The sequence below is a fragment of the Eretmochelys imbricata genome, chromosome 8, assembly GCF_965152235.1.
Source record: "Eretmochelys imbricata isolate rEreImb1 chromosome 8, rEreImb1.hap1, whole genome shotgun sequence".
Lineage (NCBI taxonomy): Eukaryota > Metazoa > Chordata > Testudines > Cheloniidae > Eretmochelys > Eretmochelys imbricata.
In genome coordinates, this window is record NC_135579.1 from 106,268,103 (window position 1) to 106,283,477 (window position 15,375).

Sequence of the window (15,375 nt, forward strand, 5' to 3'; positions counted from 1 at the left end):
ACCTCATCCCTCTCAGATTTTGGAAAGCATTTCAGATCCTTAAATCTTGGGTCGAGTGCTTTAGCTATCCTTAGAAATCTCACACTGGTACCTTCTTTGCATTTTGTCAAATCTGCAGTGAAAGTGTTCTTAAAATGAACAACATGTAGTGGGTCATCATCCGAGATTGCTATAACATGAAACACGTGGTGGAATGTGGGTAACACAGCTGGAGACATACTATTCTCCCACAAGGAGTTCAGTCAGAAATTTAATTAACACATTATTTTTTTAACGAGCATCATCAGCACCGAAGCATGTCCTCTGGAATGGTGGCTGAAGTATGAAGAGGCATACGAATCTTTAGCGCATCTGGCACGTAAATATCGTGTGATGCTGGCTACAACAGTGCCGTGTGAACGCCTGTTCTTACTTTCAGGTGACATTGTAATTAAGAAGTGGGCAGCTTTATCTCTCACAAATGTAAACAAACTTGTCTGTCTGAGTGATTGGCTGAACAAGAAGTAGGACTGAGTGGACTTGTAGGCTCTAAAGTTTTACATTGTTTTATTTTTGAGTTCAGCTATGTAACAAAAAAAAAATCTACATTTGTAAGTTGCACTTTCAGGATAAAGAGATTGCATTTCAGTACTTGTATCAGGTGAATTGAAAAATATTATTTCTTTTGTTTATCATTTTTACCATGCAAATATTTGTAATAAAAAATAATATAAAGTGAGCATTTTATACTTCGTATTCTGTGTTGTAATTGAAACCAATATGTATGAAAATGTAGAAAAACATCCAAAAATATTTAATAATTATTAAAAAATATTAAAAAATTTAACTTGGCATTCTGTTGCTTAACAGTGAGATTAAAATGGCGATTAATCACGATTAACTCAAAAAAGTTAATCGCAATTTAAAAAATTAATCTAATGAGTTAACTGAAATTAATTGACAGCCCTAAAATATAATGTTACAGCTTATTTGATGAAGGGAAGGGGAAAATGGGTGGGGGGGGGCTAAGTAATATTTTATGATTCCTGTTCTTTTGTGAGCAGAGCTTTTGTAGTGTCTGATAAGATCATCTCTGCACTGGTCGCCTGTTGTTTCCTGTTGGAAATCTTCCAAGGTCCAAACGTGCTCTTGTTGAGATGATGTGAGCAAAGAAAGGGAGAGAGGGGTGGGGGCTGCTGCTGGATAAGATCACAATTTTCTTCTTGTCTGATTGCGAGGAGCTTATCTGTGTTTAACTGTTGTGGCTCTTCCCTGTCTACAAAGCTCATCCTCTTTCCCTGCGTTCCTTTCAGAGGGTCGATGAGTGGATGGCGAAGGAAGGCCTCTTAGATCCTAGCGTCAAGTCGATTTTTGTAACCTGCGGAGATTGGGATTTGAAAGTAATGTGAGTATGGGAAGGGAAGCTGCACAGGGTTTTGTTACTGCATGCTTGTGGGAAATGTTTCCTCCTTTCCCATTGCCTAGCTCTTGCTGGTGCAGTGGGATGATTCGTGTAACTTCATGCACGTTTTTGTTTGGTGGGGAGGGAAAGAGCATGTTGATGATTTCCTCTCTCTGTTAATTCTCACATCTTAGTTCTGCTGGGGCCTTGGCTCAGTTCAAACCAACACTCACCTTAACAGTGTGTTTCAGTTGATGCTGAAAAACTCGCATGTTCTCTCTGTACCATCCCGATTCCGGCAGCGTTCCCCGTCTGCCTCCAAGCCCCGACTGCTTACAGGTATCGAGCTGCCCGTAGTCTTTGTCCACTGCATGGTTGTTGAGGGCCATGCATAATCAGAAGTGATAACGGCAAGGGGAATGGGAGGAAGATTGATCAAGGAGAAAGGCTTTGTACATGGTCACTGGGTAGGGTAGCAAGTGAGTTTGACCCCACACCCATTGAAGGGTTTAAACTGGGGGCTTTGGGATAGCTCCATTTGTATCCATTATTTTCTCTGAATTGGCAAGCGCAGTAGGATGTTCCTTCTGTTTCTACCCATTCTGGTCCCTGGCTACTTGATCTCTGCCCCTCTCCTGAGTGCGACCATGTGGCAGGCTTCGAGGATAAATACCTGCCCCTTCCTGAAAATAATGTTCCATTTACCACATTGTGCCGCATGCAGCCAGCACAGCCTCAGGGAATAAAGAGTGGGGCGGAAGGGTGTATGTATGTAGGGTGGTCACTGGTTCTGTATTCCTGAATCGAGGGATGACCATTGGCTAGCTTTCGTAGTCTAGACCTTCTCTGTCTTCCTGGTGTACCAAATGGACAGTAGCTGCTGGGCCGTCATCTAAAAGAAAAATAAAAACCCGGGGTCCAAGGCTGGCATGCTAGAGTGGTGCGCTCAGTAACTGCAATCACGTTTACAGACTGGCTGGTCAGTGCTGCAAGTGGCCATTTAGGCGTCGATGTCGCCATTTGCATACATGCATATTGGTGTACCATTCTGCACGCATCTTTGCACATTGAGTTGGGCCTGCTATTTAAAAAGTAGCCCTTGCTGTCTAAGAAGGAAATGACGCAGAATGCAGTGTAGGATACATAGTGTCACAGAGCCCTGAATTCACCTGGGCACCCATCACCTTTCAGTGGCTTTTCTTTGTTTAAGTGCCCGGTAAAGGCTGCTGTTTTTATCACATCGATCAAGGCGCGGGCTTGACATGTCCAGCACTCAACTGACATCTACAACTCGCCATTGGTGTTGCTTGGTTTTCAGTTTCACATCCATTTCCCCTGGTGTTAAGGTTAAATAAAATGCACACAACTCTGGAGAAGGCTCCATTTCACAGTCTGGTCTTGGTGTAGCTGCTGGTCCTTCTCTGCTCGCGCTTTGGTTCGTGAGATCTTGAGAAACACAGGGACTGAAGTTGCAGCACAAGCCCTGCAGGGACGACAAATCTGCTCTCATCTAGACAAAATCATTGCTCACTTGCCCTTGTGTCAACAGAGAGGTCTTTATCAGGGCCATGCCTACGGTTGACGTGGACACCTTTTCCTTATGTGTATACAGTATTACTGTGGGGTTTAATTTCCATGTAATTTTGTATTTAAACTTTTACAGGAGACCAGCACAAAGAAGGCGTTGGGGGTGTTGGCCGGTCATTTCTGATCTGTTCTCCCCTCTTGGCTCTTCCATGCCTTACTGCTGTATTGAGTCAGGCCTTGATCCTACTGCTTCTGGTGTTACTAGGGAGGGGTGCCCATGTACAAGACCAGTCATTCTGTCTCTTTCATTGTGCATGTAACTGCTTTTCTAGCGGGGGTGTACAGTCTAGGGTAGCTTCTGTATTGAATAGGCTACCTTCTAGGTTTGCTAGCCAGAAGCTGTATTTTGGGGATGGAGGGCAGGGCTGTGGTCTCTTTATTTTGGGGTTGCTGATTTTTCTCTAAGGCCCCAAACAGCTGTTCAGCGTCCCACCGTTGATTCCTGCAGCTGTTCAGCGTCCCACACGCTCCCAGCTTCCATTGGCTGGGAATGGCGAACCGCGGTCACTGGGAGCAGCGGTGGGCTGTGCCTGTGGACGGTCAACGGCAGCAAAATGTCTTGTGGCCCGCAATCAGATTACACCAGGGGTCGGCAACCTTTCAGAAGTGGTGTTCCAAGTCTTCGTTTATTCACTGTAATTTGAGGTTTCGCGTGCCAGTAATACATTTTAACGTTTTTAGAGGGTCTCTTTCTATAAGTCTTTAATATATAACTAGACTATTGTTGTATGTAAAGTAAATAAGGTTTTTAAAATGTTTAAGAAGCTTCATTTAAAATTAAATTAAAATGCAGAGCCCCCCGGACCGGTGGCCAGGACCCAGGCAGTGTGAGTGCCACTGAAAATCAGCACACGTGCCATAGGTTGGCTACCCTTGGATTACACTGATGAGCTGCAGGTTGCCCACCACTGGTTTAGATAATGGCATAGAGAATACACTTATAAAGTTTGTAGACGATACCAACCTGGGGGGGCTGCAAGTGCTTTGGAGGATAGGATTAAAATTCAGAATGATCTGGACAAACTGGAGAAGTGGTCTGAAGTAAAGAGGATGAAATTCAATAAGGACAAATGCAAAGTACTCCACTTAGGAAGGAACAATCAGTTGCACACATACAAAATGGGAACTGACTGCCTAGGAAGGAGTACTGCGGAAAGGGATCTGGGGATCATTGTGGACCACAAGGTAAATATGAGTGAACAGTGTAACGCTGTTGCAAAAAAAAGGTGAACATCATTCTGGGATGTATTAGTAGGAGTGTTGTAAGCAAGACATGAGAAGTAATTCTTCCGCTCTACTCCGCGCTGATTAGGCCTCAACTGGAATATTGTGTCCAATTTTGGGTGCCACATTTCAGGAAGGACATGGACAAATGGGAGAGTGTCCAGAGAAGAGCAGCAAAAATTATTAAAGGTCTAGAAAACATGACCTCTGAGGGAAGATTGAAAAAATCGAGTTTGCTTAGTCTGGAAAAGAGAAGACTGAGAGGGAACATAACCATTTTCAAGTATGTAAAAGGATGTTATAAGGAGGAGGAAGAAAAATAGGTTTTCTTAACCTCTGAGGATAGGACAAGAAGCAATGGGCTTATATTTCAGCAAGGGCCGTTTAGGTGGGACATTAGGAAAAACTTCCTAACTGTCAGGGTAGTTAAGCATTGGAATAAATTGCCTAGGGAGGGTGTGAAATCACCATCATTGGAGACTTTGAAGAGCAGGTTAGACAAACACCTGCCAGGAATGGTCTAGATAATTAGTCCTGCCTTGAGTGCAGGGGACTGGACCAGATGACCTCTTGAGGTCCCTTCCAGTCCTATGATTCTATCCTTGGCATCTAGGGTTGGGTGAAGTCCCTGTTTATCCTCTTTCTGGCTCGTGTGCATCGTATGTAGGATAGAGTGACTTTTTGGACACAGCGGTCTTGATGACATGTGCACCCTACCTCAGGTCTGCCATGGGCCTGCCATCAGCTCATTGACCTGATTCCACGGGGTCGCTCCCTCCTCACATTGAAAAATGCAGTAGTCTTTGGAAGTAGTTCAACTACAACCCCCTGAACAGAGCAGGGTGAACGGTGTCTCCCCCAGCAGGAGTATGGGAGCTGGCCAGCCAGAGGTGCTGTGTAGCATGCTGGAGCTTGGAAACTTAACTCTTCATTTGTGACCTGTCCTTTCCGGCCAGTTGGAAAGAAAGACCCCACAAGGGTGCCGTGAGTGGAACGAGTGGTTCGGTTCTCTCTTCTCTGTTCTTTTTTTTTTTTTTAACTGTTATGTTAAGAGTTTCATCTCTAAGCTTCTCCAAGGCAAAGTGGAAAATGCATTTCATGTTTCCAAGCTCACGGAAACGGAGTCTGCCCTCAACCTGTTAGCAAATAGCACATCACTCTGCTCTGGCGCTGATTGGGCACAGCCAGGTGTAGCGTCACATCTGATTAGCAGCATGCCAGTGAATGGGGCTTGAGTGAGAACTCACTGCCAGCTCGGGCTTGTCTCACTTCCCATTACTTTTATCCATCACCTCAAATGCCAGATCTCCCTCTTGAACTAATTAAGTTTGCATGTGTGTAGACACATTGCCAAATGGGGTTTAGCAAAGCAGAACTGAGCTACATCTCTTTTTAAACGGGAAAGGCAGAGAACGGCAACAGGGCCATATGGACAAAAGGATGCAGCTTCTGGGATGCAGCATGTCCAGGAAACATGCCGAAGACTAGCCCGGGGGGGCTGTGCGGGATGCGCAGTGTGCTCCGGGAAGGGCTGCCCAATGCACCTGTATAAATAACTGGCACTTCTCCGGGTGGGAAAAAGGTGGTGGCTACTTGTCCAAGTATCAGTGGAGTGAAGGGCTTGATGTTTGAGTGTACTACAGAGATAATTTGGCAGCATTAACTGGTACTAAAGTTCTCTTGCATTCCAGAGGAACACGAGTAAAACTAGGTGAGATGCGTCTGAAAGAACACGATCAGCACTGCACAGCTAAGGGGCGTGTGTTTGAGGCTATGCCTGACATTTTCAGGCCGTCTTCATGTTGGGGGAAATAGTAAAATACCTGCTTTTTGGTGCATAGCCCTTTGACCACTTGTCTTCCTCTAGGATCTCTGATCCTCAATAGCCCAAAAGTGGCTTCTCACATCCCCCTGCTTAAGGATCACTTCAACTCTCCGCTGAAACGTACCCCCTCTGGGGTGAAGCATGGCAACTATTCTGTGCTAGCAGACCTGCATATGAGGGGGCATGAACTTGAATAACGTGTTATTGAAACTCCAAGGGGAGCTGGCGACATGTGGAACTTGACCAGGATACCAGGACTAACTCCACGCGCTCTTGTGAAAACCAGGTCTCTAATAACCACGGAGGGTCAGGTCCTCTTTGTCTTCCTTAGCACCTCCGGTAGCCTAGTGCCCCTAGCAATATGCCTGTCTTCTTCAGGAGAAGAACCCCACCTACTGAGTCATTAACTCCATTTCTCGCAGCATCGCTTCTTTGCTTATGAAATCTTCAGAGGTCCTAGCCAGAGGCTGGCCTGGTTTCCAGCCCTGCTTCTCCTTTTATCAGCTTCCTGTTTTAATAATAGGTTCCACTTCTATAGCACTTTTCATCTGCGATTCTCAAGTGCAAACACCTTGAGACCATCTCTGCCCAACAGGGGCAAGCTCCAGCCTTTTTACCCAGCTTTCTCCTGCTGTGCAGTGTTCTCGTTTTCCGTTGATCCTGGTTCAGTCATGCTCAACGGGAACGGGTAGGCAGCAGGAGTGTTCAGTGCTGCCCCATGGAAGAATCATTAAGGAGCAAGATTGTGTTCACACCTCCGTGGGCTGGAGGAGATCTGAGGCGTTACTGGGTTTGGACTGTCCTGTCTGTCTCGGGTATTTCCGGTGCACCTGTCATTAGGGTCAGAGGATGATGGAGGGGAGGGGGCGCTAAGGAAGATGGTTGCCCAGAGACTGTTTCTCTTTGGCTGGGCCCATACTGTAGGAGCTGTAACACCAGTTGTGTGCTGCGTTCCTCCCTGTCCCAGGGTACAGGTATTGTGGGGTGGTGGGCAAGCAAACAGGCTGAATTGTGGTGACCGTGGGTAGAAAGGGGCAAGGCCGATGCCTCAGTGCTGGAGATGGGGACTGGGTGGGTGGGATGGGTAAACAAGTAAGGTAGAAAAAGTCAGAAGTAGGCTGTGGTGAACCTGCCAAACCCAATGGAGGGCCTTGATGCAGGAGGAATTCCTGTGTATTAAGGCAGCACCCTGTGAATGGCTAGAGAAACCCCGGTCTGTGGCACGGGAGATGGAAGTCCTGCTGCTTGGGGCTTTGACACCTGTATTTGGCGTTGATCCTCCAGGTGACATGAGATCGTTTGGCTGCAGTGATTGTTTTTCTTGTGGAGTGTAACTTGTTTGGAATACCCAAGATCTCAAGGGTTTTCTGTTCAATCTGCCTCCTCCAGCCAGGCATGTGAATCACAAGAACCTAGATGTGGGGGAAAGTCCAGCAGCTTCTGTGGTGGGCTGTGGAGGTTTTCCAAAGCTGATAAGGATGCCCAGCCTTGCCACAACCATCTGGGATGGGCTGTAAACCCTCAGAGCGTGTGGCAGAATAGGAGAGGCTTCTTACTTTTCCTAGGTGGATTAAATCCCTAGCAGAGACAGAGTGCCAAGCTCGAAAGGGGGCTGGAAAATGAGAAGCTGATCCTGTCTTTGTATTTGGATCGACTGCTGATGAGGACGAACCAGGCTGGAGAGGGAGAGACGGCTGTTCTCTTCCCACCTCTCCCCTTCCCTCTTGTTAAGATGCAATTTCTTTAATGAGGAAAACCTCCTGAGTGGGAACATCACCTTTCTGAAGGCTTGTCCTGACAATTCAAGCCGACAGTCACATATCAGCTTCAACAAATACAAGTCACTCATTATAAAACCTCTTCCACCACCCTCCCCAAAAAAGCCCTCTCTGTCCTCAGACAAGGAAATGAATCATCCTCCTGCTCTCGAATACATCATGACAGTAGTGGTTCTAATGAGAGAGGGCCATTCATTCTGAGTGTAAAGTTCCCTGTGTCGGCACAGAAATGTTATTAATTAAAGAAGCTACCTGAAGCAAAAGATGAAAGGGGCACCAGACCTGCCAAGCTAAAACACACGAGTGAGGATAGAGCCTCGTTAGGCACACAGGGCGTGCGCTCAACAGGAGAATTCCTTTAGCCTATTGCAAGGATTGACTTTCGGAGTTGAAAAGCTGCAGGGCCACGCTCAGACCTGGTATAAGCAGGCTCAGTCCTTGGCCCAGGTTCAGCAGTGTTGCCCCTGAAATGTAACTTGCACCAGTGATTAAGTGATAAAACTTACACTGAGGTAGCATTTGATGACACATGTAACATACATCTTGAGGGGCCAAAAAGGGGGAGCAGCTTATGGATGTGTTGGGATTTCAGTGGAAACACAGGATGCTTGACACTTAGCTGAATTGAGCTCTTGTTTTGTAAACTCTTTGGGGCAGGGGATTTGGCTTAGTATGTTTTCCCTCTTTTAAAACGCTGTCTTATCTGTCTGCATATATGGACCCCATCACCTCCCAAGCCTTCATGGATTTATCCTTTAACACCCTTCTGGCCTAGAGAAGTATTATCCCCCTTTCATAACGAGGGAAGTGAGACACAGTGAGATTAAGTGCCATGCCCAAGGTCATTCACACAGTCTGAGGCAGAGCTGGGAATTGAACCCACTCTTCTGAGTCCCAGTCCAGTGCCTTAACCAGAAGACCATCCATCTAACCCTGTGCATGGTTACAGGATTACAGAAAAATGAGTGCCATCAGATCCATGAACGTACCAGGAATATCAGTGGCAGAGGTGTTGCTAACTGTATGTACTCCAAAGCAAAGATGCTATTGTAATGCTTTCTGTGGCAGATCCAAGGATTTCTTCACAGAAAACGACTTGTGCAGAAGTTTTTTATTTTGTTAAGTCAGTGGTAAAAGGCAAATGCTCTCTTTCTAATATAGCGATAAAACATAGTGAAGTGGCTTGAAATGTTTATAGGCCTTGGTGCACTTTTTAGGATGCACATTAGTGAACTCTTAGCAGGGAATTATACTGTTGCTTTATTTATTTTACTGTTTTAATTCTTCTTTTGCGAGTTATGCTGACAAGTCAGCTGCAAGTTAAGAGCAAATCAGGCCTCGTTAGAATGACGGAGCCCTACCCAGCAGGCTCAAGGAAGGAATGCTTTTGCTCTTTCAAATCTGGGACCTTAGTGTTTCCGTGGGTTGGCACTTCCTAGCCTTTTGCTTCTAGAGGCTTGGGTTAAAATCCATGTTTGGTCATGAGTGAAAGTGAATTGATAGCGTTAGTATACCCCTTGTGGATGCTCTTCTCTATGACAGTACCCAGGATGGGCCAGGCAGTCTTTGCTTGGGGGAGTGGTTTTGTAGGCCACGATTCAGGTGCATTGACAGGACCATGCATTGGAATTTGGCAGAAAACCTTCTTGCTTTCTCTGCCTCTAGCCATGTTTCAGTCTGAGCTCAGAAGGGGCCTGGGACTGGGATAGCTTGGGGTGTGGCAGGGCAGAGGTGAGGGGCATCAGAGCTGTGTGTTGGGAACCCAAGACTGGACTAGTAGTGGGGGGAGGGGGGAGAGCCTGCAGGTTGGGAATAGAGCAACATCTGCAGAGATTGAGGTGCATTGGCAGGGCTAAGTAGGAAAAGCTTGTAAAGGCGTCTTCCCACCTGCTCGATTCTAGCAATTGCAGTGAGTCCCTCACTGTTAATTCACCAGCAGCACTGACTAAAGTCACTTAACTGACCACCACAGAGTTGGTGCATTTTAAAAACAAAATTAACTGAAGTCATTTTTGTGAAATAAGTTCTGTATTTTTCCTTTTAAGATCCCCCCCTCCCCCCTGTATTTATTTCAAATGTCTCGCAGTCTTGGCCTTCATTATCCCTTCGCAGGGACTGCCTCTGGTGGCCATCTTCTGTTTCTAGTTCTGTTTGAGATCTGATGGTCCATGAGGAGTTCTGTGACATGCCTGGTTTCTCTGAGATGTGTAACTTTTCCTGAATTCCTTTTGGGGAAAGGCTTGTAATGAAACCGTTTCTGTAGGAGTTACCCCGCCCAGACTGTAAACGCCAGTGTTGCCAGTCTTCAGCATGCACAGGGTAAGAGCCCTGTTCCTGGTTCTGATGTCGTTGGAGAGGTGCTGGTTGAAAACATTGTGAACTTTGACGCGAATCCATCTCAAGAGGGTGTGGATGCTTCTGTTTGGGAATCAGGAACATAGAGTGAGGAGCCAGAAAAGTGGCGATGATATTGTAGGCAATAGAGAAACGCTGGAGAGATGGGGTAATGTGGGGAGGAGTGAGAGAGAATACCGTTGATATCTGGGAATGAAGTGGGGAACCACCACTGGAATGAGGTGTGGTGGGTTCTGCACCACTGGGTGTCTTTACATAGAGATTGGCGGCCTTGCTGAAAGAGATGCTCTAGTTCAACCACTAGTTATTGGACTCGAAGCCTTCACTTGTGTAAAAAGGAAGAACCATTCCCTCCACTGCAGGAATCCCTGGGTGAAATTCCGTGGCCCTTGCCACGCAGAAAGACTCACTCGATGGTCCCTTCTGGTTTTAAAGTCTATGAATCTGTGATATGGAGGAATGGTAAAAAGCAGATTAATGTGATAGGGAGAGGAGGACTGGCATGCTCCTGGATCCCTGGGCCTAAAGGGGCGCCCCTTCCACCTGCATTTCTTCCGCACAGTGCCCCCTTCTTCCCCCCTCCCAAGCAATCTGAAAGACTGGTATCATGAAGACCACAGGCACTGAAGGCCTGTAGGGGCTTGGGCAGTTTTGTCCATTGGCATGTGTGTGAGAGCTACAGCAGTGCATGATTGTGAGGCACATGCGACTGTGAGGAATCGATTGTCTGGCTTTGGACAGCCACATCGCTTCAGGCTGCTTTAATGCGTCAGCTTTGTACTCTGGGGGCCCCAGCTCTCTCTCTCCAAGCCTAAGCAAAGCCGTTGTGTGTCGGCACTTGCCTTCCCAATGGCTTGGCTGGACATCGCTTCTCTGGTTGGAGAGCCTCCAGAACGTGTAATGCTTCCAACCGGGCAGCGCTGCGCTCCCATTTCACCGACTCCACTCTTACCATGAGGTGGTTGAGGTCTAATATAACTCGCAACTCGTATGCTTGCTTGGCAGTATTTTCTCCTTGTCGTCACTGCTGTTGGGGGCCATTTCTCCAGACGGGTTCAGCGCTCTCAAGTCTTTTTCCTCTTCAGGCTCCTTGTTGTCAAAGACTGATTGAGTCACCTTGAGTCCATCTCAATGTTTTCCTTACCTGGCATTCTCTAGTGTCTTGCCCTGCAGCGTCCCACCATTTCCTGAGGAGCAGGGGCATGGGCTCCGGGATCCCAGCCCTGAGGGAACTGGAACTCAGTGCTAGCCTTCAGAGTAACTAGCATGATCCATTCTGACTGGTAGTCCCTGTTCCATGGGCATGGCTGGGGCACTTGCTTCTTGCAGTGTTGAGCCAAGCTCTCCAAAGCTGGAATTTTATGTTCTGGGATCATCCGGGATAGACTTGAAAAGACAGATTGAGACACCTAGAGCAAACGGAGGAACGAGAAGTGAGATGGGAGAGAATGGAGGAGGGAAGGAAGAGGGATATGGAGCAGCAACAGGGTGTGTGGGGGAAAGCTCGCCTAGCTCTAGTTAGCGTTATCGGCTTCTCTTTGGACACTAACATTCCTCTGGCCTTTGGCTTTCTCCTCCCTTCTCTTCACAGCTCCCTCGTTCCTAGGTGTGCATTTCCTTCCCTTCTCCAGCTTCCCCCAGGCAGTCTCCACCTTTGCTGCATTGACTCCACTTCTCTGCACGCCGGGCCATAGAGTCTGCTGAGGCAGTACTGGGGTTGGTCTGTAAATTTGCCAATAGGAGGTCCTTAGGCAAAGGGTGAACATGACTTCCCCTTCACATGGATGTCCTCTTCAGTCTGCACGCTGCGGGGCTGGGGTGAAGCTGCCATGGTCTCTCCTCTGTGGTAGCGTGCTGCACTCCCAGCTCTGAAGAGAGCGGTTACATTTTATGGACCATTTAGCTTCCCAGTGGTGATCCTAATTTTTCACAGCATATATGTGCCATTTCTTGGTTATTAAAAAGACCCCTGAAAGGGAGCTGCCCTCTGAGCTAGTGCTCTTCCATGCAGTTAATTATGGGAGGGTTTTGCTTATATCATGAGGTTTAATATCTCCAAACTCTCTCTGTGCTAGGAAGATGAATTAACACCCATCTCTCCTTGCTGCTACAGAGAATGACCCTTGTGCTTTGTCTCTGAGGAGAGCGGGAGGAAGACTGTTCCTCTCCGGTGTAATACAAACCTTGAATTGCTCAAAAGCAAATCCACTAGCTTTCTGTGTGGAGATCAAGGGAACTCTAAAGGCTAGCTGGCCAGGTGTCTCTCTTTCATCTAGCTACACTTATATTGTGTGACACATCAGGTGCCAAAATAGCTTCTGTTCCTTAGGGGCCTGAGCAGGCTCCATGGTTACTGGGAAAGGGTGATTACCTTTGACTGACAAGTTAGCCGAAGGAAGGATCACAACTGTTACATAGCACGTACGAGATGGATGGAGGTGGTTAAGGGAGGTTCTCAGCATGTCCGTGTGATGTGTGCATGGTAGCAGGGGAAACAAATCATTAGGCTGTATATTTCAGGTGTGGGGAAGCTGCCAAGGTCCCCTGGCATTGTAAAATGCCAGGCAGAATGCAGCGGTGTGATCTAGCTGGTGAGGCCAGGCTGAAGAAATGCACAGCACTGGGTTGGTGTGAATGGATCAGGGCGTGCGCACGCCCTGAGGTTGTGTGGGATTTCATCGCAGGGTTATCGTGCTTACCGAGAACAGCCTCATGGCATGGCCACATTAAAAGAAATTAGAGCTTAAAAGGAGAGTGTGACGTCATCAATAGCTAAAGTTCCCTTTGGTGGCTGTGGGCCGGAAGCACATGAAGAGTTTAAGGAGATCTAACCCTGTCAGGTTTAGGGTGGGTTTGCGTAAGGGGGAAATTCCCATCTGTGGGGCCAGGGTGTCAGACGACTCTGACTTGCCACTTCCGAGATGTTCCCTTAGAACCTGGTAAGGGCTCTGTTATAGAACCCAGAGGAGCAGAGAGTCTCTGGGTGCCTGACAGTCCCTTTTCGCTGCTGAATCTCTCTCACAGGCAGCCTCGGGCTGCCTGTCTCTTTGTTAAGAGAGTGACAGCGGTGTGACACTGTGAAAATAATTACTAACAAATCACAGTGCTGACTGCAAACAGCTCGCCGTCTTCAGAGGCCTGTCAGGGAGCATTAGATCAGGAGTGCAAGAGTTGCACAGCGGCTTGGGTGCTTGCGCTCAATGCGGGGCTCGGGAGAGAGTTCTCAGACCTTTCCCCCATCGTCCCTTCCCTCTCTCGCTCTTCCCATCCATCTCGTCTCCCTTGCCCATGGAGGGGTAAGCCTGCTAATGGCGCAGTCCCCTTGGGAGAGGCCAGGGTGGTACAACCAGGCTCGCGGGCTCAGTGACCCGGCACAGTGCAATGGGAGGCTGCTGGCGGGAAGCTCAGGCTGAGGTGTGCTGAAACTATTGAACTTTGCTCTTCGCTCTGCCTGGTGCCCAGAATACAAACACCCTGTTGTCCTGTATGGAGTGGCTGGGTTGGCTCTGCAAGAACCCCCCGGGCAGCTGGGGCCGTGTCAAGCTACGCTCCAAGGACTGCGTCTCTTCCTGTGTCCCCTCCCCCCGGTGCTCCCAAGAACACGGGGCAATGATTCTTATGGCCATGCATTTGTGTGCCCCTTTGATGGGTCCCTGCCCTGATGAGCTTACAATCTAGGTGAAAAAACATACAGGAGGGAGCGTGTGCACACCCTGACTGCGTGTGACTGACTGGGTATGTTTGGCAATGTGCTGTGGAGACTCCAGGAGTGGACAGGGTGCGTCTGAATTCTACTGTGCTATCCCCTGGTGATGCAAGGCGTATAAAATGAGAGCTGAGAGCAGAGGGGGATGGTTAGCAGGGGAAGAAGAGTGGAAGGAAGAGGGAGAAGGGTGTAGGAGACCAGGATTTGGGGCTGGTTTCTGGCTTCGTGGCCCAGGAGCACTGCAGAGGCTTTGCATGGTTCCACGGTGATCTGAAAGGTGGGCAACAGAGGAAAAGGCAGGGCCCTGGCAGACCCCTGCAGAAGGAGGGCAGGGGAGCAAGCAGCTTCTCTGAAGGCAGCATTGTGAGTGGTTGGCAGGAGAGGGCAGAAGCTCAGGATGGAGAGTCTCTCAGACACCAAGGCGATGGTGACTCTCACACAGAGTGGCTGAGAGGGATCAGGATGGAGGCCTGTAGGTTTAGCCACCATTGGGTACTCTAAGGTCCATCTCAGGGTGGAGTGGATGAAGCTGGGCTGGAGGGGTTCCTGGAGGGCTTTAGAGGAGAGGAAGCTAAGTTGTTCGGTGAAGGGTCCCCTTGCGCTGGGAAGCGAAGGACCACTCTGCACGCCGAGATTTCGCTGGCATAGCTATGTCTGTGTGGGGCGTGCAGAGGTGCGGTTTGTGAAGTGTGCCTAGTGTAGACTTGCTCACACCCATAAAACTGCACTTTTGCCAATGTAACTTTATTTGCTTGGGTGCGGGGGTGGAGGGGAGCGGGAATAAGCTGTACCACTGAAAGCGCAGGTTGCTGGTATAAAGCTGCATCCACATGAGGAGTGCTGGTACATAGTACTCCCAGTGTAGGCCTGGCCACCGGGAAGGGCCGGGAGAGCTGCTGCTGAGGCCGTGCAGCATCTCTCTGTGTCCCACCTGGTAGTACTGGAGATCCAGCAGCATCTGACATGCACACTTGGGCAGCCTTTGAAGAAGAGGGGAGTCTCACAAAAGCCTTCCTGTTGCCTAAACGGGTAGCTCTCCTCTAGCGCTGTCTGCTCCTCCTCCTCCCCCTTGTCGTCAGTGGCACTTCTGCACTGGTTAAAGAGCTGATTACACCAACAGGTGATTGCATGCTAATAACTAACGAATGCAGGAGAGGGGTGCATGGTGACGGGGAAAGCAGGGAGTGCTTTCGATCCCTGGTCTCTTGGCTGCAGCAGCCTGCTCCAGCAAGCAGCTCTCACCCCCATTCTATCTCATTTACCCGAGTGATTTTTCTGGTTGTTCAAATCTGTAAATAACGTTGCGGACGTGTCTAGCTAGATGCAGAATGTGATGGTGGAGGGGGAGGGACAGCACTTGGAAAGGCCTCGCTCACCAACTCATACAATATTTATACAGGGCTGGGAGTCAGCTGCGGTGACCTCTGAGGTCACACAGTTAAACAGCTTCTGCACCCCCTTGCATTCTAATTGCTGCACTTGTCCTTTGCTCTGGAGAATTTGCCTGCTCTGTGTCTGG

The 15,375-nt window shown here is 48.4% G+C and overlaps 1 protein-coding gene across 3 annotated transcripts in view; it reads left to right on the forward strand.

Annotated features, from left to right (window-relative positions):
- Positions 1 to 15,375, forward strand: part of ERI3 (ERI1 exoribonuclease family member 3) — a 238,142-nt gene that overhangs the window by 59,607 nt on the left and 163,160 nt on the right. For all 3 annotated transcript variants that reach the window (XM_077824965.1, XM_077824966.1, XM_077824964.1), the window contains exon 5: positions 1,293 to 1,384. In XM_077824965.1, coding sequence (XP_077681091.1) covers positions 1,293 to 1,384 — 92 coding nt within the window. The remainder of the gene's footprint in view (positions 1 to 1,292; positions 1,385 to 15,375) is intronic.